The sequence below is a fragment of the Bombina bombina genome, chromosome 1 (assembly GCF_027579735.1).
Source record: "Bombina bombina isolate aBomBom1 chromosome 1, aBomBom1.pri, whole genome shotgun sequence".
Classification (NCBI taxonomy): Eukaryota; Metazoa; Chordata; class Amphibia; order Anura; family Bombinatoridae; genus Bombina; species Bombina bombina.
In genome coordinates, this window is record NC_069499.1 from 1,447,635,102 (window position 1) to 1,447,661,217 (window position 26,116).

Genomic DNA, 26,116 nt, shown 5'->3' on the forward strand with positions numbered 1-26,116 from the left:
CACACAATCAAGATGAGAATATTACACAGTATCCTGTATGTGGTGCAGGTAACCCACATACACTTTCCTCAGCAGGCTTGAACAAACTTCAGACATGTAGAAACATGGTGTTCTGGTAAACCAAAAAGTGCTTGCCTATGTATAGATCACTGGATGAAGGAGTATTAGGCTACCAGAGAACTCAGTGTACCACCAGACGATTACGCTTCAAAGATTATTAGATTGGCATAATGTAGAAAGTTTAAAAGCATAAGTCTCTTTAGGCACCTCCTTCAAGCTCCTCGGATAGGAGATTAAATATATCCTGATATAAATATGACTTTCTATGTGGTACTGCCTCATAAATACTAGGGGGTAGTGTATCAGCGCTAATCTGTTGGACCTATATAGAAAACACACAAACAAAAAAAAGGTATATCTTCTTAAATGCCTATAGACTGAGTTAGTCTAAATGGGTATATTATGGGATGGACCTGGAGACGACTGGGATATAGGTGCCCAAAATTCATAAATTAGAGAAAATCTAGTCTGGTATATCAAGTGCTGAAAAACAGGAAACAGTCTATGTAGCATATGATAACCTATCTAATAAAAGTGTAGTATCATAAAAAAACTCTTCAGATTTTGTTTAAAAATAAAATCAAACGTTTATACACAGACGATAAAAAATTACAATATGCACATGCACAATAAAAAACAATATAAAACAATGTTGCAGTTACAGCGGTGATACAGTTACCCTTTTCTAATTCGGGGTTACTATATTAATTCAATCTGAGAGTCCGCAAATGAAAAGGGAAATTTTTTTTTTCATTCTCCGATTTTCCTGAAAGGTAAACAAAGAAGGACAAGGAATCCTTGTCAGATGTATGGCGAAGTTTTTAACATAAGGTGTCTTTATTTACTTAAACCATAAACTTTGTGCTGGTGGATGGATAATGGTGTCCTTATAAAGCTTTCTAGTCCTCTTTCCTTGACGTGCTCTTTCCGTAATCCAAATCTTCAATGGACTTGTCTTTTCTCAACCCGGAGGTATTCCGGTTCTTTTTCTTTTCTCGCCGCTTACAGACGCTTACAATCTCAGAGTAACATGTTTCGGCTGCAAGCCTTTCTCAAACTTTGAGTTTACAGATCATCTGCAGTCTACTTATACCCCCAATTTAAAGGGACATATCATAGCTGTGAATAATATATATATATATATATATATATATATATATATATATATGTTTAAAATGTTCAGAACATATTGTTACTTACACTTACTGGTAGGGTATTAAGTTACTTTTGGTCTTATAAGTTACTGCAGATGTTCTGTTTAAATTTTTTGGGGGTATAAGTAGACTGCAGATGATCTGTAAACTCAGAGTTTGAGAAAGGCTTGCACCTGAAACGCGTTACCCTGATATTGATCCAGTAAGGGATCCGTAGTTTGCCCGCATTTTGTCTGTAAGTGGCGAGAAAAGAAAAAGAACCGGAATACCTCCGGGTTGAGAAAAGACAAGTCCACTGAAGATTTGGATTACGGAAAGAGCTTGTCAAGGAAGGAGGACGAGAAAGCTTTATAAGGACACCATTATCCATCCACCAGCACAAAGTTTATGGTGTAAGTAAATAAAGACACCTTATGTTAAAAACTTCGCCATACATCTGACAAGGATTCCTTGTCCTTCTTTGTTTACCTTTCAGGAAAATCGGAAAAAGAAAAAAAATTCCCTTTTCATCTGCGGACTCTCAGATTGAATTAATATAGTAACTCCGAATGAGAAAAGGGTAACTGTATCACCGCTGTAACTGCAAAATTGTTTTATATTGTTTTTTATTGTGCATGTGCATATTGTAATTTTTTATCGTCTGTGTATAAACGTTTGATTTTATTTTTAAACTAAATCTGAAGAGTTTTTTATGATACTACACTTTTATTATATAGGTTATTATATACTACATAGACTGTTTCCTGTTTTTCAGCACCTGTTTTTCAGCACTTGATATACGAGACTAGATTTTCTCTAATTTATAAATTTTGGGCACCAATATCCCAGTCGTCTCCATGTTAATCCCGTAATATACCCATTTAGACCTCCACATATACATATATCTTTTTTCCAATTAGCATATTTTAAGCTATGGTTTAATATAAATCATTGTAAATACCTGTTATCTCAGTTAAATCCTATATAGATTTAGCCGCCGGGTGGCGCCACAATAATCTTACCTTCTATCTAAAAATAGATTTAAGTCTAAAAACTGCCTCATAAAACACACCCAAGGCCTCTTATTGCTTTAATCCCCACTGACCTTTATACTTTAATGCTGAGGTCTTAATCCGAAATCACATTAAAGTAAGGATTTGGCTGACTTTGTCCCTAAAACCCAAGTTACCAAAAATGGCAAATTAAAACCCAGATATGAACAGGAAGCCGAGCTGAAATATGCAACGGTACATCACCTGCTGCAGATATTATCCTTACAAAACTGACCTTCTTAGACCCCACAATGTACCACAGAATTAGATGAGGATTTGCATATCAAAGCAACGCATTGCATATTTTCCAAACATGCAATCCTTAGTCTCCCCACAGTTCCTTGAGCTTAATTTTAAAATGCTGAGTAGATAGTATCTAAATTCAGCTCGCTTGAAGAGTATTTATTAACAATCCCAGAAGCTATGTCAGAGAGAGTGCATGGGAACTGGCCAAATTTCACATATATAGTTATGTGAGGACAAAAAAACTTTATGGAAGGAGGTGAAAGGGTGAATGATATATTTTATTGGGACTTACGCTATCCTCACTGACAAACCTAGAGTTCCTATAAAATCAGGCTAGATCTATTCCAAATTGCTATTGGAAATCCACTACAATTCCCACTAGGCAAATGTTGATAAATAGAATTGAAGAACATATAACACTAGATGGATATGGATATTACAAGAGGCAAAAGATGTTTTTTTTTATAATATCAGGTTCATCTGGGATTAATATAAATCCAATGAGGTAAAGGTAGATCTGAGATAGACCCCAACACCATTTTTACAGGTCCCTACCCTTTTAGATATATAAACATACACTATTCATTGACTTTTTCATAAGGGTGAAATTGAGCAAGATGAAAACCTTCACCCTCCCTTATCCTCTTCCTCACTTTCACACTTCTCCCTCAATCTAACTACCAATTTAAAAATATATAAGGGAAATTACATTATCCAAATTTTGGTTAGATCTTGCAAGTCAAGTTCCATCACACTTTATTTAAACCAGATGAGTTGTAGGTCAAATCCCAACAATTTAGCACCTACTAATAATATACAGTACCCCTGAGAAATCTGAGGCTATGGTGACTAAGAAAGATAAAAAGGACAAACAGTATTAGATTTATGATTTATCAACAACAAATTTAATGATATAATCATATTGTTTACACATTAATTTCTTTTACTTTATTTAACAATATATATGTAAAATACTTTAAAAAAACAGTTTTTAGAAATATGATAGTACTAGGTGTGCTTGATTTTGAATTAAATGCTCATTGAAGTGTTGCGCTAACAGTTACGTGCAAGCAATACCAGGTTATCACAGCTGTTTGCTTACGTCGGATGTAGTACTTATATTACAAATTGAAAGTAAACACGATCGCTTGAGCTGTTTGCTTACGTCGGATGTAGTACTTTTATTATAAATTGAAAGTAAACAGGATTGATTAAGCGCGATTGAATTTAACGTGTGTCAGGATAGCACAACCTCAGAGCTCTGGTTAACTGTTTCGCAAAACAAAAAGGTGTCACAAAACACATCAAAAATACATTACCAAGTACAGTTACACTCATAATAACACTATCTAATAAATATTGCACAAAAAACTTATAAGGGCTCAAAGATATAAGGTCAGAGGAGATAGAAAAAAAGGCTGCAAAGGGCTACATACATATACATGTCTAAATATGTATATTTATGTGTGTATATATGTTTTTATATGCATATATATGTATATATGTGTGATAATGTCAATATAACTCTTGTGAGCTACTCCTCATGCGAGGTCCCAACAAATGCGGATGTCACAGAGTTTACAGGTATGTAACCGTTTGTATTGTATACACTTAAGACTCTCAAATGATGAACTGCCCGTGAGGCAGGAAACGCGTCAGCAGTGGAGATTCCTATGTGCTGTGCCAGGTCTGTTTTAACGAATTCAATAAAATGATATTTTAACGCATACAATCATCTCTCTCTCTCTTCTACTCCTAATAACTGAACTGTGAAATTTTGTGGTGTATTTACAGACATACATGTATATACACATATAAAAATATAAAAACATATTTACACATATATATTAGTGCACTGGAGCCCTTTGCAGTCAAGTAGCTGAAAACATGTAAAAGCATATTTATGCAATATTGATATTTAATAAAGGTTTCAACTATACATTTACTGTAAATAATTCCCATTCCAATGTTCTGCACATAGCAGAATATGTTCTTTGTATTTATAAATTGATATTCCTATTTAAATATATATATACCTATATATAATCATTTATATATATACGTATAGATATGAAGTGTCAGATTACGAGTGAAGCGCGCAAGCAATAAGGGGTTTATTGCTGGGGGTTTGCACTTGTCGGGCTTACCGCTGGTATAACAAGTTGAAAGTAAATGTGATTTCTTGACCGAAATTGCGATTTACGCTAGAATGATTACCGCATCCTCAGAGCAACAAAACAAAAAAGTGTCACAAAACACATAGAAAAAAGAAAAAAAAAACATTGCAAAGTACACTTACACCTATAATAACACTATCTAATAAATTATTAAGAAAAATATTGAACAAAAGGTATAAAGACTCAAAGACGGGCGGAGCTAAGCCACGCAGGCGGATGGCTGACTTTTAAGTAGGCTCCTAAATCCCTAGACAATACGTTATATCCTAATGGCATCCCCTATCCCCATTTTCCTTATTTTTCTGTGAGAACTATCGGCACATCTGCCCACCAACCTACATCGTGCAATTCTGACAGATCTGGCTTAATTACAGCCAGTGAGCGAGTGACGACGCACACAATCGTTACCTCTGTGGAGGCCTGAAGCCCTGCATACTGGGAGTGAGTACCCGGACACCGTCTCAAGAATAGCTGAGCACCTCGATCACACCACCGTCTCTGGGTGTGCAGGGGACATCGGAGGACCGCATCTGAGAAGGTATGGTTAACGGCGTGGACGGCTGACTCCGCCATTGATAATAGCGCGTCACACGCCTTGTCACCGCAAATACCGATCCCCATAAGACAGCCGCAGTCAAGCCCTAACAGGGGAGGCTAACATCAGCAGGGGGCTTAGTGAAACTTACGGGTTACAGCACCCTCTGACAGGATAATAAATACTCTGACCCCGCTGCCTTTGATATATAGGCTGGAAATAACGCAGCCATATTTCCTCTACGCCACGCTGTAGTCACACACCACGGGCAATTTGGATCACAGACTCCAGCTGCCAGACCGCTTTACCCCCTAAAAAAAAGAAAAAAAAAGAAAAAAAACTTTCAACACACACATTGCCTGGGGGTTTTATCAAGGAACTTTGCTATAAGTAACACCCTGATTAAAGTTTAGCCCTTAATAAAGAGTGACATCTGATAAGGAACGTTTCTTACTCATTGTGGGGGAACACTTAACAAGCTGCTGCAACTTTCTTCTACCTTAACACATTGATAACCATAACAGCAGAAACGCTATGCCTTGTAAAAGGCAATCTAAACCTGATAAGGATACCCCTGTACGCACTCTTAGTGGATACCTCAAACATATAGATCACTCCAGTTCTGAGTCACTTGGTAACATGGATGATAGTCAGAATGCTTCTCCACCTATTCTGCTAAACACAGAGCCGCCTGCTATGCAGCCTATTACTAAGGAAGATTTGCAGCTCCTATCATCTAAGGAGGATATTAAAAACGCCGTCAAGGAAATGAGAAGTCTTTTTCATCAACTGAAAAGAGATATAAACTCCTTAGACACTAGAGTCACACAGACTGAGGCACACCACATTGAAACCTCTACTTCTATTCAACAACTGCAATCAGAAATGCAACAGCAGTCAGAAACTATCCAACTAATGTCTGACAAAATAGAAGACCTGGACAATAGGGGTCGTCGCAATAATTTAAGAATTAGGGGGGTCTCTGAAACCATCCACCCCCCGGCGATAGAAGGCTATCTACAGAGCTTATTCCGTACTCTTAAAGATGCCCCATCCGCACCTGAGATAGCGCTGGAACGAGCACATAGAGCGCTGAGGGCAAAGCCACCTCCTAAGGCGCCTCCTAGAGATATCATTGCCCGCTTTTTAAACTTTAAAGATAAGGAGGAAATCCTCAAGTGTGCACGCATCAAACAACCAATACAACATGCTGGTGAGACGCTACAGATCTTCTCAGACCTCTCTCCAACTACCTTGTTGAAGAGAAGGGAACTGTCACATGTCACAGAAAAATTAAGAGCCTACAAGATCCCATATCGATGGGGTTTCCCTGTGTCCTTAATTGCCACCTGGCATAACAAGACAGCCATCTTCCGGCCTGGATCGGATGCCCAAGCATTCTTCACAACTCTCTCTATCGAAGAAGTTGACTCACAACAGCCTGCCAACTCAAGAACCGAACTGCTCACCCCCTGAAAGGACATTGTTCCCTTATTTCTTCTTTTTTCTTCTACTTTTTTTTTTTTTTGACAGCTACACTGAACAGAGGTGTTCCTTGACCCTGTAAGAACTACCTGCTTGTTCCCCGTCTGCTGGGTACTGTAAGGTTATTTGTTGAATTGTTGATGTTACCGTTTGTTATTGATAATGATGTTGATGTTCTCATGCATCTAATTTGTTTATGATTCTACTACTTTGACACAGTTCCTTAATTGTTATACTGTCTTGTGCAATGCTTATCCACCATAATTTCCTTTACACAAATGTCAAACTGTGATAGCTTGTTGCAAGACTGGGGCCACTAGTGAAGGCTCTTCTAATTCTCACATCCCTCTCCCTCCCTCTCCCCTCCCCCCCCCCCCTCCACCCCCCCACCCCCATAAAAATCACCTGTCATGCACCTCTTATCACACCAAGCTATATCATGATTTGTTATTCAAACGGGTCATGTTCTGCTTATCCCCCCCCCCTTCCCCTCCCATATAGATTACCGTTAGTGCTCCTCATCTAACTGTAGGGTTACCTATTGATTCCTTGGTGAAAAAACTTCCACTACATACAATAAGATTGAGCACTCTCACCTCCTGTAGTTTAAACTCTACACCAATGACTACCTAAAGGCTCTACTGAGCAACTAGTCCCTTCCCCTAACCCCCCCCACTCTCCTTCCTACCTTCCCTCCCTTATCCTTTCCTCCTCCCTTCCCCCCCCTCCCCTGCCAAGCTTAATCATCACATCCCCTTGATCACCGTAAGGTTTTATCTACTGGTTAATTGAGGTTACTGTCAACACTTTCCTAAATATAATATGTATGTACCCTCTTTCATTTACCTTAAAATGCCTTATGTATAAATGCAAAAGTTGAGGTCTGCTAATATGCATCACCAAACACACACCTCCCTTCCCCTCCCCTCTTCCCCTCTTTCTTTTCTCCCTCCCCCCCTTTTTTTTTTTTTTTTTTCCGTTATTCATAAATCTTCCTTGACATGCGCCCCTGGGTTTTGAAAGGTTATTTCATGTATTATTAATGTTACGGAATATGTTATTTTAAAAATTATAGGTTTGCATCTTCTTTCACTCCAGTTCTTGAGTCTCTTATGCTGCTGCAAACGCTAAGGTTTACCACAGTGTCCTGTTTTGCATATGTATATTGCCCCCCCCCTTTCCCCCTTCCCTCCCTCCCCCTCCCCCTCACCTCCTTCTTCTCTCCCCCTTCCCCCCCCTTCTCCCCCTCCACCTCCCCTCTTCTCCTTTTCTCCCTCTCCCCTTTCTTCCCTTTTTTTTCTCTCCCCCCCCCCATGAAGTTTACCCACTAACCATCCACAGCTTCCGAAAGGTTACCTCATGTATTTTTGTTGATACAGTTTCTTATGCTGATACTGAGGCATTTTTATACGCCTTGTAATGCACTTGCTACTACTCCTGCATCTCCTTCTCCCCTTCTTCTCCCCCCCCTTTTTTTTCTCTTTCCCTCTCCTCCCCCCCCTCCCCTCCCTTACGCCCCCACCCTCTTCACCCTCCCTTCCCCCCCTCCCTCCCTCCCTCCCCTGCCATGACTCTCATACACTCGGGGGGCTGATCTTTTCGGTCACCCTCTGACTACTTATCAATGTTCTCTAAAACGTATTGTTCTGGGGATTATTTCCCCTAATTTGCTTATTTTCTTTGTCTTTGCTTCTCACGCTATATAATCTTTTAAACACTCTATTACTTTACAATAACTCTCCTGGTCTTTCTCTGAGACCTCGCTATCTCATCCTTTCAAGCGTGCACTAAGCGCTCTCTTTATAAACCCTAGATCCTACCCTAATCCTAATCTCTCCTCCTTCCTTAGTAGTTACACCCTCTTTATTTATCAGTCCTCCCTCCCCTTCCCCCCCCCCTTTTTTTTTTTTTTTTTTTTTTTTCTCTCCCCTGAGATGGTCCGCCCGGTGAGTAAATTTGGCTCACACGCCTCACTTTTACTACTATCAATGCGAAGGGTCTGAACGACCCGGGCAAGAGGTCGATCGCATTTCGGGAGCTGGATAAGATCCATAGCCATGTCCTTTTTTTTCAAGAGACCCACTTCCGTAGAGGAAGAGAACCAAAGTGGCACAATAGGCAATACCCTGTGGCGCTATTTGCTTCTGGCCCCTCCAAGAAATGTGGAGTTGGGATACTGATTCACCATTCTGTACCATTACAAATTATACATGTTGAAAGAGATCTGGAGGGCAGGTTTTTACTGATCTCTGCCACGTTATACGGCCATCCTATTACGTTAGCCACTTTCTACTGCCCAAACGCTGACCAGCATCGTTTCATGACCAAAGTTTCCAAGCTAATCCTGGATCACGCAAAGGGCCCAGTGTTCTTGTCAGGAGACCTAAACATACCCTTAGACGCGAGCATTGATACATCTAACGGGTCAGCTAGTGTCCCTAGTAAAATAATTAAGTCAGTAAAACTGACAATTGCAAATCTTCAATTACATGATATTTGGAGAACACTTCACCCCTCAGGTAGAGACTACACATATTATTCTACCCCACACAATAAATACTCTCGTATAGATTACTTCTTTTGTGACTCTGCAGGACTAGACATGGTCATTAGTAGCACAATAGGCTCCATTACGTGGTCAGACCATGCTCCGGTAGTTTGTAATATCCAATGGCCTGATCTCCCCCCCACGTCCTACATCTGGAGATTAGATGACCACTTATTAGAAAGACAGGACATTAAAACTGAGATCCAAAAATCACTGTCTGACTATTTGACACACAATGACCCTGCGCATACGTCGGTCACTAGTTTCTGGGAGGCTCATAAATGCATGATTCGAGGCGAGTTTCTTAAACATAAAGCCCGTCTGATAAAGCAGCAAAGGTTACAACATACACAGCTTTTGGAGACAGTAGCAGAGCTAGAAAAACTACACAAAAGGGATCCATCGGATACGACCGCCAGTAGGTCTTTATCTGAAGCTAAGTCTCATCTTAACCAACACCTACTTGAGGCTCTAAGGCACAAAATGTTTTCTATGAAACAACAATATTATGAAGGGGGCAATAAACCTGGTAAACTCTTGGCTAGAAATATACGCAGGCAACAACTTAGATCCCATATTCATTTTTTGCAAAGAGAAGACGGTACTATACTGAGAGGAACTAAACAAATAGCGGACTCTTTCCACAACTATTACACAAGCCTCTATAACATATCATCGACCCGTGATACTTGGACTTGGCGAAATAGAAAGACAGAATATGATAGATGACTACCTCTCCTCTATAGACCTCCCACAGCTTGATGCTGACAGCAGGGAATCCCTTGATGCCCCCATCACATTAGAAGAGCTGGCCCAGGCCCTAGCTGACCTCCCAGGGGGAAAATGCCCTGGCCCTGATGGGCTGACCCCCAAGTACTACCGGACCTTCTTTGAAACGATAGGCCCCTCCATGCTTCACTTATTTAATGGCCTAATCACCAATCCAACACTTGCTCGTACGTCTCTGGAAGCACACATCTCTGTTATTCCTAAACAGGGTAAGCCTCCTACTTCCCCAGCCAACTTCCGCCCAATCTCATTGTTAAATGCGGACATAAAGGCCTATGCCAAGATACTCGCAAAGAGACTTAACAGATTCCTCCCCTCTCTAATTGCTTCAGACCAGGTGGGTTTTGTCCCTGGCAGGGAGGCACGGGACAACACCAATAAAGTAATTCAGCTGATTACTCACGCCCAGGTCGAAGGAAAACCTTTGGTCCTCTTCTCCACCGACGCGGAGAAGGCCTTCGATCGGGTAGATTGGCTTTTTCTTCATCGGGTCATGAAAGCAATGAACTTCGGAGACTCCTACATCAACATGACCTTTGCTTTATACTCAACGCCGAATGCTAGAGTCAGGGTAAACAACACACTATCCGATACCTTCTACATATCAAATGGCACGAGGCAAGGCTGTCCCTTGTCTCCGCTTCTTTTTGCCCTTTCTATTGAAGCGTTGGCACAAAAAATCAGAGAAAATCCAATGATCAGCGGGATACGAGTGGGTGACATGAAATTAAAGCAGGCACTTTACGCTGATGACATTCTTTACACTGACTAATGCTGCTACTTCAGTCCCAGAGTTGCTAGCTGAGCTAAAACGATATGGGGCACTCTCCAATTTCCACTTAAATTTATCTAAGTCATAACTACTGAACATAAACTCCCCCCCAGAACATATTCAAGATCTGGCCCAAATCTACCACATACCCATAGCCACCTCTAGATTAAAATATCTAGGTATATATTTATCTGCATCCTCCTCTGACCTATATAAGAATAACTACCTGACTTTGCGCAGGGAAATTACCAATGATCTGTCTTCCTGGAAGAATAAAATGTTGTCTTGGTTGGGGAAGATAGGCTTAATCAAAATGAATATTTTACCCCGTATATTATATATTTTACAAACTGTCCCTATCGCCTTACCCAAAGATTACCTACCTCAGCTGCAACGCTCCATAGAACAGTTTATTTGGACGGGGGTGAAGCCTAGGGTGCCCAGAAAAACATTATACCTCCCTAGGGAAAGGGGTGGATTGGGATTTCCTGATCTAACTCTGTACAGACGGGCTGTCCTACTGCAGAGGTTAATTGAATGGTCGCGAAATGACACACAAAAACAATGGGTCAGGTTAGACGGAAATATATTTAAGTTACATAATATTGGGGTCCTAGCATGGATCTCCCCATCTAAACGCCCTACTTTAATACAGAGATATCACTTGACTCTGGCGACCCTGCAGGAATGGGATAGACTACTAGCTACCACCACCCACATCTCCTCGGCTTACTCCCCAATGATCCCTATAATCGAGAATCCTGATATCCCATATCACTTGTTGGGGACCCGCCTGAGTACACACTACAGCCTTCGTGACGGGATCCTTCATTTTGCGATGCATGCAGGCAAACTCTGCACACAACTCGATATGTCAACACAATATGGGGCTCTCTTCTCCTCATGGCTACGCTACCATCAGCTCTCACACTTTCTAGTACACCACAAACATAGAGACAGATTTAGCAGAGACCTCACACCATTTGAGCAGCTCTGTACAGGCACCACATCCCCTAGACTTTTGATATCCAAAGTATACAAACTTCTACTAACACCTCCAGACACTCAACTCCCCTCCTACACATTGGCCTGGAGTAAAGACCTGCTTAACACTATTGACGAGCAGGAATGGCTGAGATCATTCGCTCTGGCGAAACGTTCCTCAGTCTCGGCAACGGTCCAGGAAATACACCTTAAGTTATTAACCAGATGGTACCATACCCCGGCCAGGCTGCACAGATATTTTCCGTCAGCGAGCCCTCTCTGTTGGAGAGGATGTGGAGAACAAGGCTCTCTTATTCACATCTGGTGGTCTTGCCCTCTGCTGAGGAATTTCTGGTCGACAGTGGTAGAGAATATGTCTTGTAAGTTGCAAATCACTATCCCTGACACCCCTGAAACACTGTTGCTACTACGTCTCCCTAAGACTAAGAATGATTATGCTAGGGCCCTCCTCCTGATCATGATCACAGGCGCCAAGCGACTAATTCCTCGAAAGTGGAAAACTACACAGATCCCTTCTCTCAGTGAATGGTCTACCTCAGTGGACGACTTATTGAAACTAGAAAGGCTGCATTATTTTAAAACCAACCAATTGGAGTTACATGAGGCGATGCTGGCTGCATGGAAAGACTCTCCATTTTGAGGTCTTACTGATTGTTTTATAATCCTCCCCACGAAATTTAGGCGGGGACATCTTGACCCGGGCGAGGACATCATGACCCTCCTCCCCCCCTTTTTTTTTTTTTTTCTTCCCCCCCCCCCCCTCTAGTGATGAAACGTCTCCCTTCTCCTTTCTCTCTCTTCTTTCTCTTTCTTTCTCCTGTACTTATTTCCTCACATTCTTACGAGTGTGAGTTTCTTTCATGTTTAAGTTTATACTATATAATAACAAAAGAAAAAATGATAACTGCCATGCTTTATGAACCTGAGGGAGTGTTTGCTGAATGTGGACTTTTTCACTCTTTCCCTCTGGGCTTCTTTATCATTTGGGTGCATACTCCTAGAGACTTGTTCATGCTGTAAATCTCACATATGGGAAGTTCAAGATAACTTTTATCGTGTTTTTGTCCTATATTTTGCTGTCTCATACTGTGTTACCCGTGTATGGAACAAGAGAAAAAAGATATGTAACGAAATTTCCTGTATACCCCTGATTTCATTTTTGTTAATAAAGCTGGTTTTGAAAAAAAAAAAAAAAAGACTCAAAGACATAAGATCTCAGGTGTTAGAAAAAAAGGCAGGTAAAGGGCTTTAACATAGTTATTCATACAAATACATGTCTAAAGGTGGATATGTATGGTTATATATGTCTATATATGTATACATAAGTATTTCTGTATTTATATGGGTATATCTGTATTTACAGACTTATATATATATATATACACACATATAAACACAGAAATACATATGTACACATATATAGACATAAATTGAAGTGCATTGGAGCCCTTTGCAGTTAGATGAAAACAGGAAAAAACATTTATATGCAATATTTATATTTAATAAAGTGTTTGACTATGTATTTAATGTAAATATTTTGCATTCCAATGTTCTGAACATAGCAGAATATGTTTTATGGATTTATAAATAGATATTCCTATATATATATCTGTATATATTGTATATGTAATGTATATAAAATCTTGTATATGTATATATATATTGTAAATGTTCAATGTGAAGAACATGGGAATGTGAAATATTCATATTTTTATGTCGGCTTAGCACACATGAGAATATGTGATCGACTTTGCATGAGAGTGGGGTGTTTTTATCTACTTTTTTGCTCCATTAACTTCTATGGGGAAATACGTTAACATGCACGCAATGTTTGAAATTTTGCTTTTTTACGCGTATCGGGTTAGCGCGCACGCAAATATTTTTTACTTTCAACTTGTAATATGAGTGCTTCCCTATGTGCACAAAAAGTTTACTTCTAGCAGAGTTAGCACGTGAGCAGGAGCAATAAATACCCTCCATTCATAATCTGACCCTAAGTAATTAAAATAAAAGAAAATAGTTTATGGTACCAATAATTAAATGTGAGTTTGTATCATCTTGGTAAAGATCTACAATAACTATTACTGTACATAAAATAAAGGTATTTTCCAGCTTCTCTATAACAAAACCATTTACTAGTGTTTTCACCTGCTCAGATCTTCATATTTACAATTTTCCATGGACAGCTTTTACAGGTGTCAATCAATAATAATGGATAACACAGCGTGAAACCTATTTTCTATGGGTTTAAGAAAAGCATGTAAATTATACAACACACTTGATGATGGTTATTTATAATTTTACAGAGCTAACAACTGAAACTAGCTCCTCAGGCATTTCTTCTGGTCATGGGTGTTGCCTAAAACAAATTCTGACTTGTCATTGGTTGAAATTGTACATGATTTCTGTATATAAGGGTTATTTGTGGTTTAAATAAACTAAACAAAAAAGAGAAGCAAAGATCTCTCAAGGAAAAAAGTACACGTATAAGATGGATCGGAAAAGCTTCATTGTTCTTGGGGCTTGTCTCATCGGACTAGCTACAAGTTTTCCTTTTCAGGTGAGACTTGGAGCAAAAGTTACAAACCTTTTACTTATGTTTAGAGAGCTTATGTTTAGAGAGCTAGTTTGATATTTAAGTATGAGGTTTTCCCAAAAGTTATTTTTGCGGCATATAAAATTAAAATCAACTAAAAAAAATTATTTTATTGATGTTTGATTTGATATACATGTAGTTAGCAAATTCCTTAATTTTAAAACATAATGTTTTCTAGGTGAACTTTCCAGATACACTTGGTAAGTCATTCAATACAATTCAACTCCTTCCAACTTCTAAATTATTATTTTTCTCCCACTCTTAATCATTTTCTTTATTGTAAACTTTATTTCCTTAGTATCTCACCATCTATTTTTTTATTTATCTCTTTATAGATATTTTATCTCTTTATATAAAATGCTTTAAATATTATTTTGAACACTTTATTCTCATTTTATTTAGACAATACTAAAAAGCTGGAAACAGAAACAACTATAAATACAGGTAAAAAATATATGTCACATACACTGGGATTCAGGCCGTCAAAAATGAAATGCCAATATTTTCTATTTATATTTTCATGCACCAATCTGATAAACCACATATCTATTCTTTGTACTGAAGGATTATGAAATAATTTAATAATTTATATAGTTATGTTTTTACATAATATAAACAGTAGGAAATATTATAATGAAATAGTAAATGTATGTTCATGCCAGATGTGAAGCTCTCAAAATTTTAAATTAAAGTGTTGCACAGCTCCCAGAAGGCTGTATTGAAGAATAGCTATAAAAATGGCTGCAGCATTTTACACAGAAACTCTAATTTTAATTGGACACAAAACCCCAATTTATTTGTTCATGATTCAGACAGAGCATTCTATTTTAAACAACTTTCCAATTTAATTCTATCATTAAATTGCTTAATTCTATAACACATACCAATGTTCTCAACCACTTTAAAAAAAATGTTAGAAATCGTCAGTTTTACTTTTACTATGTGGTCTCTACAGCACCATATAATCTCTTTTAAATGAGGCATCTCATAAGTGTATGGATATATTTTTCACAGAGAATTCAGGCCCTTATCATATGTAATACTACAAATCTTGTCTCAAATAAGTTAGGAAACACTACACCATGGACCAACCATATGAAAACCAGATGGACCGGTGACAACTCATTTGAATGATGATATTTTTTTCTTGGTGCCAATGGGAAGTCTTTTGCTAGGTTGCAATGAGACATAACTCTTTTACTGTCTGTTATCATTATCAAGCACCATATATTTATATTATTTAGGAGCTATTTCTTACCCATATCTACCTCATGTTAAAAGCTCTGACTTATTCAAATTTTGTTTACAGATGATAAAGAACCCCCATCGGAATCTCTTGATGTTTTTAGCAGAATCCTGGAAAAAAATCAAGGTAACATTTACTTTTGGCAACTCAAATTAAAAGTGAAGATTAGGAAATTAATAATAATATCATTGTATTCAAAATGGCCAAAAACTATGCATGACTGACAAGGAAGAAAGATGTTAAATATAATACAGCAGAATGCTAGAGTGTTTTTCATTGTATGCACAGTATTGTCTCTATTAAGTTAAGAAACACTACACCATGGACCAACCATGTGAAAACCAGAGGGACCGGTGACCACTCATTTGAATGATGAGATTATTTTGTTGGTGTTAATGAGAAGCCTCTTGCTAGGTTGCAATGAGACATAACTCTTGTACTGCCTGTTGTCATTATCAAGTACCATATAATTATACAATTTAGGAGCTATTTCTCACCCATATCTATTTTATGTTTAAGCTGTGACTAATTAAAATGTAATTTACAGATGATAAAGCACCACCATCAGAATCTCCGGATGTTTTTAACAGAATCTTGGAAAAAAATCAAGGTAACATTTATTTTCACCACTCAAAGTGAAAGTGAAGAATACGAAAATAATAATAATGTCATTGTATTCAAAATGGTCAAAAACCTACGCATAACTGACATGGAAGAAAGATGTTTAATATAATACAGCAGAATGCTAGAGTGTTCTTCATTCATACACAGTATTGTTTTAAATGTGATGTCTCTGATGTATCAAATAAATACCTCAAGATATAACAAACAGATTCACCAACTTCAAAATGTTAATAGGAGCTCTAAACATATTTATAATGTGTAGACAATCTTAAGCCTCATTTTTATTTGTAGTTTTTATTCGAATTTTGGTGTCATATAAAATATTTATATTGCTCCTATTATAACTAAATTAATGTTCTCCTTCATTTATTATTAACATAGTCATAGTCATGAATATATAAAATTCATTTTTCCTATAAATTATTTGGTCTAAAATAATATATAGGCAAAATGTATATATTATAAAAGATGGGGATTGTTTTTAACCAGAACATGTTACTCCTCATTTGTACCCGAATGCTGACCTAACATACAATAGTAAAATTGTTTTGTACCTCATAAGGTTATATTATGATTATTATTATGTTTTTCTTTTACTTCTAAATGAGAATGGCCTTTCAGTAGCAACCAGAAAATCAAGGATCAACTAAACTAAACATTTATTTCTAAATATAAATGAAAATCCCAAACTCTGAATGCCATGTAACATTTAATAAATCAGATTGCCCAGTAGGACACCTCTTGCTATTCAGATTATGAGCAGTGATTACTCAAGATAAATATGCTTAAATGCACAGCACTGGCTGTAGACAGACCAGTGCCTCTGTACTGGATGAGAATAGGGTCAAAAATTTGTATAAAATTTCAATTGTAAATGTTTTGTTGATAACAATGAAAAACAGTTTTGTGTTTTGAATTAGTGGCCGACTATTATTGGATGAAAAATATTTTATATACTTTACATTCTACTTAGATTTTACCAAGTGATTTATCAGTTTTTTTCCCTTTCTTTGGTAAATACAGCCAGTAAAGCGTTAATACAACAGGGTGATATTTTAGTGAAGAAGGGTCGCAATGCTTATAACTGTGCAGACTGCCTTTGGCCTAAATCATCAGACGGGACAGTTAAAGTGCCTTACAAACTTTCAGCTAGTTATAGTAAGTTACCTATTTAACATCTGACTGATCTATTCTGACTTCTGTTTTCTCAGTCAATCTTGTGTTTTCTTAGGGAGTGATCATAATGTTTCCTTATACAGGTGCCCAGAATATCGCACTGTTAAACTCTGCAATGCAGGAATTTGAAAGCCTAACCTGTGTGCGCTTTGTACCTTGGACAACAGAGAAAGACTTCCTAAATATTCTGGCATCAGACGGGTTGGTACTATAATTATCTAGTGTGTGTAGCACAAATCTAATCATAAAACTTTGTACCTATCTATATATTCTATATATTGGAAAAGCATACATAAAGATAACAGTGTTTAACTATCAGATTCTGCTCAAGTTTATATGAAGCTTAATTAAATTTAAACAAACACACATAAGACATGTACACTCAGATGAATGTAAGAAACACATTTTTCAATACTCAATTTAATTTATCCAAAAATGATAAACAAGCAAAAAAAACAATGCATGCAACAACAAAATGTTGTTGATTAGTTCACGTTGTTAAAACTGTTACTCTAAAGGCAGACGCGAAAGGCTTTGAGTATGTAACATAAAGGAACAGACATACAGAAATACCATTTATTAGATAAAAAATGTGCATTCGGAGCATTTGTTAGTTTCCGAATGCGGAGGAAGGAGGCTGCATACGAGGCATTCAGCTCTTTTGGTAGCGGAATTTCTTCACATGAAAGCGCAACACAGTATGATCTGTGCAAATGCAGATCTTAGGGTGTTGCACTTTCCCTAAAAGAAATCCGGCTTTGAAAATAACCTAATGCCGTGAGCAGTCGCCTTCTTCCGCATCTGGATACTAACGAAGTAGCTGAATGCACATGTCTAATACATATTAAGTTAATTCTTATTAACTAATGTATCTTTTGTGATAATGTGTATATACCTGGTTTATCACAAACTGTTTTTCATGTCTTCTCTAGCTGTAGTTCATACATCGGAAGAATAGGAGGCAGTCAGGAACTAAATTTGGATATCAATGGCTGCATGCGGCTTGGGAAAATTGAGCATGAAATGAATCATGCGTTGGGCTTTTTCCATGAACAAAACAGGAGTGACCGGGATGACTATGTTACAATCATGACACAGTACATTTCAGAATGTAAGAAACAAGTTGCTGAATTTTTAAAGATAGAAGTGACATTCTATTTGTCCCACTTACACATGAATGCCTGTTACTAAGAAGTTACATATAACATGTTCTGTTATAAAAAAACAAAAAACTTGCATCTAGGTTTAAAAATAAAAGTTATATAAAATTAGCTAAAAGTCAAAATTACCCAGTACCCCTAGATGTTCCATTTATACACATTTTATACTCCATTTCCATATGGTACCCAAGTTAAAAATCAACAAAAAGTATTTGTACAAATAGCAAATAGTTTCAACACAATAAAATACAATCAATCATGTATATTTGTGTTCTTTATATGGAGTAGACAGATGCTAAGTTACAATGATTATAATAACAATAGATAGATACATACATAGATAGATAGATAGATAGATAGATAGATAGATTCACACACATACACACTAATGAGTTGCAATTTTTAAAATGTGAGCTGCTCTCAAAGACTGATTTGATTGCTTATGTTGCAGCATATTTTTATAACTTTGAGAAACTTAACACTAATAACCTTGGAGTGGAATATGACTATGGATCAGTGATGCATTATCCAAGGTAAGACCCATAGCACTATTAATTATTAGTGATGTTTGTTTAATTAATCACCATTTACGGTTATATACATGTATATCCTCTCTGCCTTTTAGCTATAAATTAAATCTATGCCCCCTTACCTGTTACTGTCCAACAGTGATCCACTCAACTTAATAACAGCCTTTTCTTCTCCGTCTCAGTTATGCCTTCAGTAATACTTCAGGTAAAGATACCATAATACCCAAGGGTAACCCAAATATACCTATTGGGCAAAGAGATGGGCTCAGTCCCCTGGACATTTCCAAGATCAATAAGCTGTATAAGTGTGGTAAGTACCCAGTGAGATAAAGCACAATGGGGTATTGTAGCTTAAAATTGTATTTACAAATATCCTTTTAATAAATAAATACAAGGTACATACATTTCTATTTAATATGGCTCTATTTACAAAGAAAAACATGTCAATACCCACATGTTACTATAATGTATAGAACTTTTGTATAGTATCACTAGTCAGCTGTTTCTATTGAGTGCACACAATATACATAGACAATTTGTTATTTACATATAGGTTTCATCAGCACTTTAGCATATTATTTTTTTTTTATTTTTAATTCAAAAGCTTTTTAGAACACAATGAAGCTTGTACCCACCTAGTGCTGATAATATTTATTTCTAACTCATTTTTAGATGTCTGTAGTAATTTATTTTCTACTATTAATGGGATTGTGACCTCAGCCAACTATCCATCTTCATATCCCAATAATGCCAACTGTGTTTGGTTGATAAGAACCCCATCTGGACAGGTAACTTTAAAGAAAATTCCTTATATATGGGCTACAAATTTCTGCCAATTTGGTGATTTTTCCGCTATACTAGCAGATAAATACATTATAGGATAAAAAATACAAAGAACAAACAATTGGATTACCAAACAGATCTGTTTGTTCCTTCCATTTGCCACCAAAAAAAGGTGCAGTAAGGAGCAGAAAAGTGGTAAAGAAGCTATGTATGTTTGGCTAATTAGCTCCTTAGTTTATAATGATGCACAGGGGGTTTGACCAGTCATGAGTCCTGTCCATTCCTGACATAGTATAACTCACGACTGATGTTAAGAGACAGCCAGTCAGGCAGTAAATGTTGTTTTTAGTCATACAGACTTGTCCAATCAAGTATTAACCTCTTCTGTGGAGGTGGGAGACTAGGGGACGTGCAGCCTTTTTTAATCACTTTAACTAAAAAGGGTCATATGTAAACCACAAAGTCAGGAGATACAGGGAGGTCAAGGTTGGTTACATCAAATCAGTGAGTTATAGGGTAGCTCGCAATTTTTTAGATAAACATCAAATTATTTAACTTGCAAAATTTCCCTAGACTTTAATTGTAAATATTTGAGAAAAATCATTAGATAAACTTTTAGAAATAATTGTCATTGACCCCTATATGTTCTGTTGGCATTAAAATAAAAGTTTTTTAATTGTTCAAATTATGTTATGTAAGATTTTTTATGAAAATGGGATATAAATTTCCTATTAACATTGGAAACAACAATAACTAAACCAAACCAATATTCAGGCAAACTACCCACATGAATGAAATTTAATCAAACAATTTGAAAATATAAAACAAATCTTTCAGACTAAGGGCCAGATTACAAGTGGAGAGTGAAATATCACTATCATAAAAGAGATATTTGTGCTCCACTTTGTAATAACAGCACACACTAATGTGTGCTGGTATTATAAGTTGTCAGCAATGTGAACGCGACCTCTCGTTTGCATTGCTTGGAACCTTTGTGCTCATAAGAGTTCATTTCCATAAGCTCCAATGGGAGCCTTGTTCTGATGCCGTCACCTGATAATTTAGCGCTCCTCTTGTAATCTAACCCTAAACACATTTTGCCAGTGCACATATGAAATATATAATGCATATGTATATATGTATAGAATGCATATGAGAAACCAAATTGAAAGTAAGCAAGTGTTAAAAAAGTCTTCTATAAATAGAAATATATTTGAATTCCAAATAATTGTGATTAGAAATCTATATCTTAACTTAAAACATAAGTTCCCAAATGTGAAAAATAATCTCTTAATTATATAGGGCCAGATTACAAGTGGAGTACTAATTTATCGTGCAGCCAAATTTGCCCGTTTTCGGGCACATAATAAATAACCAGCCATTACAAATGGCTGGGTATTGCTACCGCAAACTTGCGGTATCAATTAGCGCTTATACAATTAACCAGATCCACCAAATCCCCCCCAAACTTTAGTGTTAGTTTTCTTATTAAAAAAAAAACCTGCACTTAGCAGTTTTTGGGGGCTAAAGTCAGGGGCTGTGGGGAGTGGCACTGAAAAGAGCCTTTAAATTGCAGTCTATGGGAACTATGTGTTCCTAGTAAATATATATGCTTATATACATATATATTTATGTGTACACAAGTATTATTCAGTTCACAAATGCGATATTTAGTGCCCCACTTGTAATCTGGCCCATAATATTTTACAGTTTGAAATGCAACATTAATATTATATTAAGCAACTAGTAAGCTTTTCTCCCTATAATTACATATTTTATTTCAGGTGTTTAATATGACAGCATTTGATTTGAGTGCTTTGTTTATAAACCCATGTTCACTATTTTTTAATATTTAAGTGAATTTTCTCAAAATTCACACACAGACACACACGTGTGCACGTGCATCAGTACATGACATACATTGTGTTTTTATATTTTAGGTTTCCTTACAGTTTAATGCCTTTGATATCCAGTATTCATCAGGATGTGTCTCCGATTATCTGAAGATTTATGATGGTCCCAGTAAGATGTCCCCTGTGTTAGTGGACAGGACTTGTGGCACAGGACTTGTCCCTCTAATGATCTCTTCCTCTAACCAGATGCTTATTGAGTTTGTCAGTGATGGGCAGGGCACAGCCACTGGCTTTAAGGCTTCATACACCTCAGGTACCTATGTTCAAATAATTATGGGAGTTAATTTGTTTTTTTTTAGTAATTAGGGAAAAACTTGATTCATAAATATTTGTGAGGGTGTCTATCTTTAAGGCTTATCAGAAAATAAGCACAAAATATTTTTAAACCATTTAAAATACTGTCTTTAATTAACATAATTATAACAGTACAGTGATTCAGCATCTTTAAATGTTGTCCCTCGTCCTCTCTGCCCTGACCAATCAAAATCAAATTTGAAATTGACTGAACATCCTTCCTATATATATAATAGGTCTCAGCCAGTCTGCAAAAGCAAATTATTAGACTCTCCCTCCAAATCACCTTGGTGGAGATAAGGAGGACTAGAGAAGACAAAATCTTTTCATACAAAATACAATAATGATACTAATTTAAGAAATACAAATATACATTACATTTTAAATAATTTTATAATTGTCATTGTGGGAATTTAACAAACCAATTACCGATTGCTGCTTGTTCTTATTAACTTTTGTTTTTCTTACAGTTCAATGCGGAGGAGCTTTCTATGCAACAGGAAAGGTCTTCACCTCTCCTGGGTACCCTAACTTCTACTCCTCTAACATGCACTGCTCATATTTAATTAAAGCTCCAGCAGGAAACAAGGTGAGTAATATCTTACGGGAAATAAACTCCAAGAAATTCATTTTTATTTTTACTTTTACAAAACTGCTGTTACTTAGAAGTGTGACAGTGAAAGTTCTATGGTGATAAAAATGCAATAACTACAAAGTATATTGTGTTACAATTGAATAGATTTCAGGTTATCATTTCTTTTCATGCTGTTTAATAACACTAACTACTATCTTATTTCAGTAGAGCAAGAATTATTTGTTTCTTTTTACTCATATCTGCAATAAAACAGTACAAACCCGAGGTGCTGTTTGTTCAGCCCACTCACCGAGCAATTTTATATAACATAACAAGTGCCACAATAGCTTAAAGGGACAGTGATTTGTAAAATTGGTTTCTCCTTATTATGTTTACAATTAATTGTTATACCAGCTGCAGAGTTTAAAATGTATGGGAAATTGCACCTTTAGGTATAATTTTGTATATGAAATAACTTTTAGTAATAATTAAAGCCACAACTCGGGGACATGGGTTGAGCTATCAGGGAAAGCCGTCCTCATTATCTTTTTGTCTAATTATTATTTACACAAGTTCTCCTTATCTTCTTTTTACTGTTTACTTAGAGAGAACAATTGAAAATGAACATTTTGGTACTTCTCTGTCACAGACACCAGTTCTGAGCATTATTTTATCTAAAGCTTCTTATTTACAGGGTTTTGTGTAATATGAACCTAAAGGTACAGCCTACTCAATAATTGTTATTGTTTTGCATACCTTGTATCTAAGCCTCTGCAGACTGCCCACTTATTTCAGTTCTTCCAAAAGACTTGCATTTTAGCAAACCAGTGCTGACTCCTAGATAAATCCACAGGACTACAATTTTATCTACAGGTGAAACTTGAAAAATTAGAATATCATGCAAATGTTAATTTATTTCACTAATGCAACTTAAAAGGTGAAACTAATATATGATATAGACTCATTACATGCAAAGCAAGATAGTTCAAGCCGTGATTTGTCATAATTGTGATGATTATGGCTTACAGTTCATGAAAACTCCAAATCCCCAATCTGAGAAAATTAGAATATTACATGCAATCAATAAAACAAGGATTGTACATAGAACAATATCGGACCTCTGAAAAATATAAGCATGCATACTGTATGTACTCAGTACTTGGTTTGGGCCACTTTTGTAGCAATTACTACCTCAATGCGGCGTGGAATGGAAGCTATCAGCCTGTGGCAGGTGTTATGGCTTAATTAGCTGTTTAGAGTGGGACACTTTGAGCCTAGAATATTGCACCTTTTCACAATATTCTAATTTTCTGAGATTGTGGATTTGGGATTTTCATGAGCTTTAAGCCATAATTATCACAATCATGACAAATCATGGTTTGAACTATCTTGCTTTGCATGTAATGAGTCTATCTCATGTATTAGTTTCACCTTTTAAGTTGCATTAGTGAAATGAATGAACTTTTGCACAATATTCTAATTTTTCAAGTTTCACCTGTATTTGGCACACATGAACTAGTGCTGTCTAGCTGTGGAAAACTGTCCAAAAGCACTGAGAAAAGAAGTAGCCTTCAAGGGCTTAGAAATTAGCACATGAGTCTGCCTAGGTTTAGCTTTCAACAAAGAACACCAAGAGAACAAAGCAAATTTGATAATAAAAGTAAATTGGAAAGCTGTTAAAAATTGCATGCCCTATCTGAAAAGTGAACGTTTAATTTTGATATACATTTGGCAAAATCCGCTATTTCAAATGACAAAATTAAAGTGAAGGAGCTATTTGTTAACAAATTAATACACTCCATTAGGTAAAATAGATAACTTGGAACATATTAAAGGAGGGAAAATATTAGTGTACACTGTCCCTTTAACTTGCTACCTATTGCAATAAGCAGTTCGGCAATGCATTGCTAAATTGAAAAGGAAAATCAATTTGAAATTTGTCAGAATAAAATCTACTACTCATTTTAAATTCAGACTAAGTGTTTTTTCATTGTCTTTTACTATGTATTTGTTGGACGGCATTGCCGGACAACGTAGGCTTTTCACTAGCAGCAATGTCAGGCAGAGCCCACTGTATGTAAATAAAAATCTTTGCACAAAGAACGTATTTTAATTCCAAAATGTATTAAACCAATTGCCATAAATATATGCTGTAAATGGAACTGATTATATTTTAAACAGCCAATCGCACTTGTTTATTTTATAAGTTTAATATTAAGATATGAAAAATAAACATAGATTTAATTTGTTTTATTTTGATTTATTTTGATTTATTGACAATTTCATTATAATAATATGTTTTATTATATCCATTTTACAGATCACAATCAGTTTTTCAGACTTCAGTCTTGAGTCCTCAGGTTACTGCAGATATGATTATGTGAAAATCTACGATGGAGACAACACCAGCTCCTCTCTCTTGCGCACGTACTGTGGTCCTGTGAATAACCCATCTGTGATGTCTACTGGAAATGCCATGCTGGTCATCTTCCATAGTGATCAAAGTACTGAGTCTAGAGGTTTCAAGGCGTCCTACACTTTTGGTCAGTATACTTTGATGTCCTAGTTTGGCATTTAAATTTTTTAATATATATATATAGGAAACAGACTGACTGCACTCACTGAATTTAGCAAACAAAAAAACTGATATTTCATAGATGACATTTCAGGGTGCAAAAATCCCTTCCTCAGTTTTTTTGTTTGCTAAATCCAGTACGTGTGGTCAATCTGTTTCCTGCATTATTCAATTACCTGCACCCTGGTTGGTGTTGTATTTGTTTGTAAGAATGCAGAGGAACCCTCTAATGATATATATATATATATATATATATATATATATATATATATATATATATATATATATAAACAATACTGATAAGCCTACTAGTTAAGAAGCAGCAGTCTAAGAAATTAAAAAGTGCAAAAAACAAAATGCTTTGTTGCTTTATTATTGCACAATTGCTAACTCATGCAAAATGATTAAACACATAGATAGAGTCGGCTTCAGAATAAAACTGTACTACTGAGAGCTAGCTGAACTAATTTCGTTAGCCAATGGCAAGAGACAAGTGTATGTAGCCACCAATCAATGCTAACTTCTAGTAGTATAGGACATGTAAAATAACAACACATTTGATAAAAGAAGGGTATTTAAAAGTGTATTACAATGATATGCTTTATATGAATCATGCAAGTTTCATTTTGACTTTCATATCCCTTTAAGACTGCTGCATTTTAAGCTTTCTGTCAACTCAGAGGTGGTGGAATTAAATCATTCCAGGTTTGTTACTGTGGGATTTTGGATAAACCCTGCTTTTGTACAACTGGTTGTGCGAGAGCAGGGGACGGGGCTCTACAAGTACTTGCTTGTGCAATGTTAAATGTTAGATTAAAGAGAACCGAGATAGCACACAGAGTC

The 26,116-nt window shown here is 36.5% G+C and overlaps 1 protein-coding gene across 1 annotated transcript; it reads left to right on the plus strand.

Annotated features, from left to right (window-relative positions):
* Positions 1 to 14,293: 14,293 nt before the first annotated feature.
* On the plus strand, positions 14,294 to 25,264 carry LOC128666294 (embryonic protein UVS.2-like). Its single transcript, XM_053720789.1, has 12 exons — positions 14,294 to 14,362; positions 14,577 to 14,598; positions 15,708 to 15,770; positions 17,292 to 17,426; positions 17,528 to 17,645; positions 18,377 to 18,555; positions 19,056 to 19,137; positions 19,317 to 19,444; positions 19,807 to 19,922; positions 21,858 to 22,083; positions 22,595 to 22,713; positions 25,019 to 25,264. The coding sequence occupies exons 1-12, from the start codon at positions 14,294 to 14,296 to the stop codon at positions 25,262 to 25,264; spliced, it is 1,503 nt and encodes a 500-aa protein (XP_053576764.1).
* Positions 25,265 to 26,116: the final 852 nt, after the last annotated feature.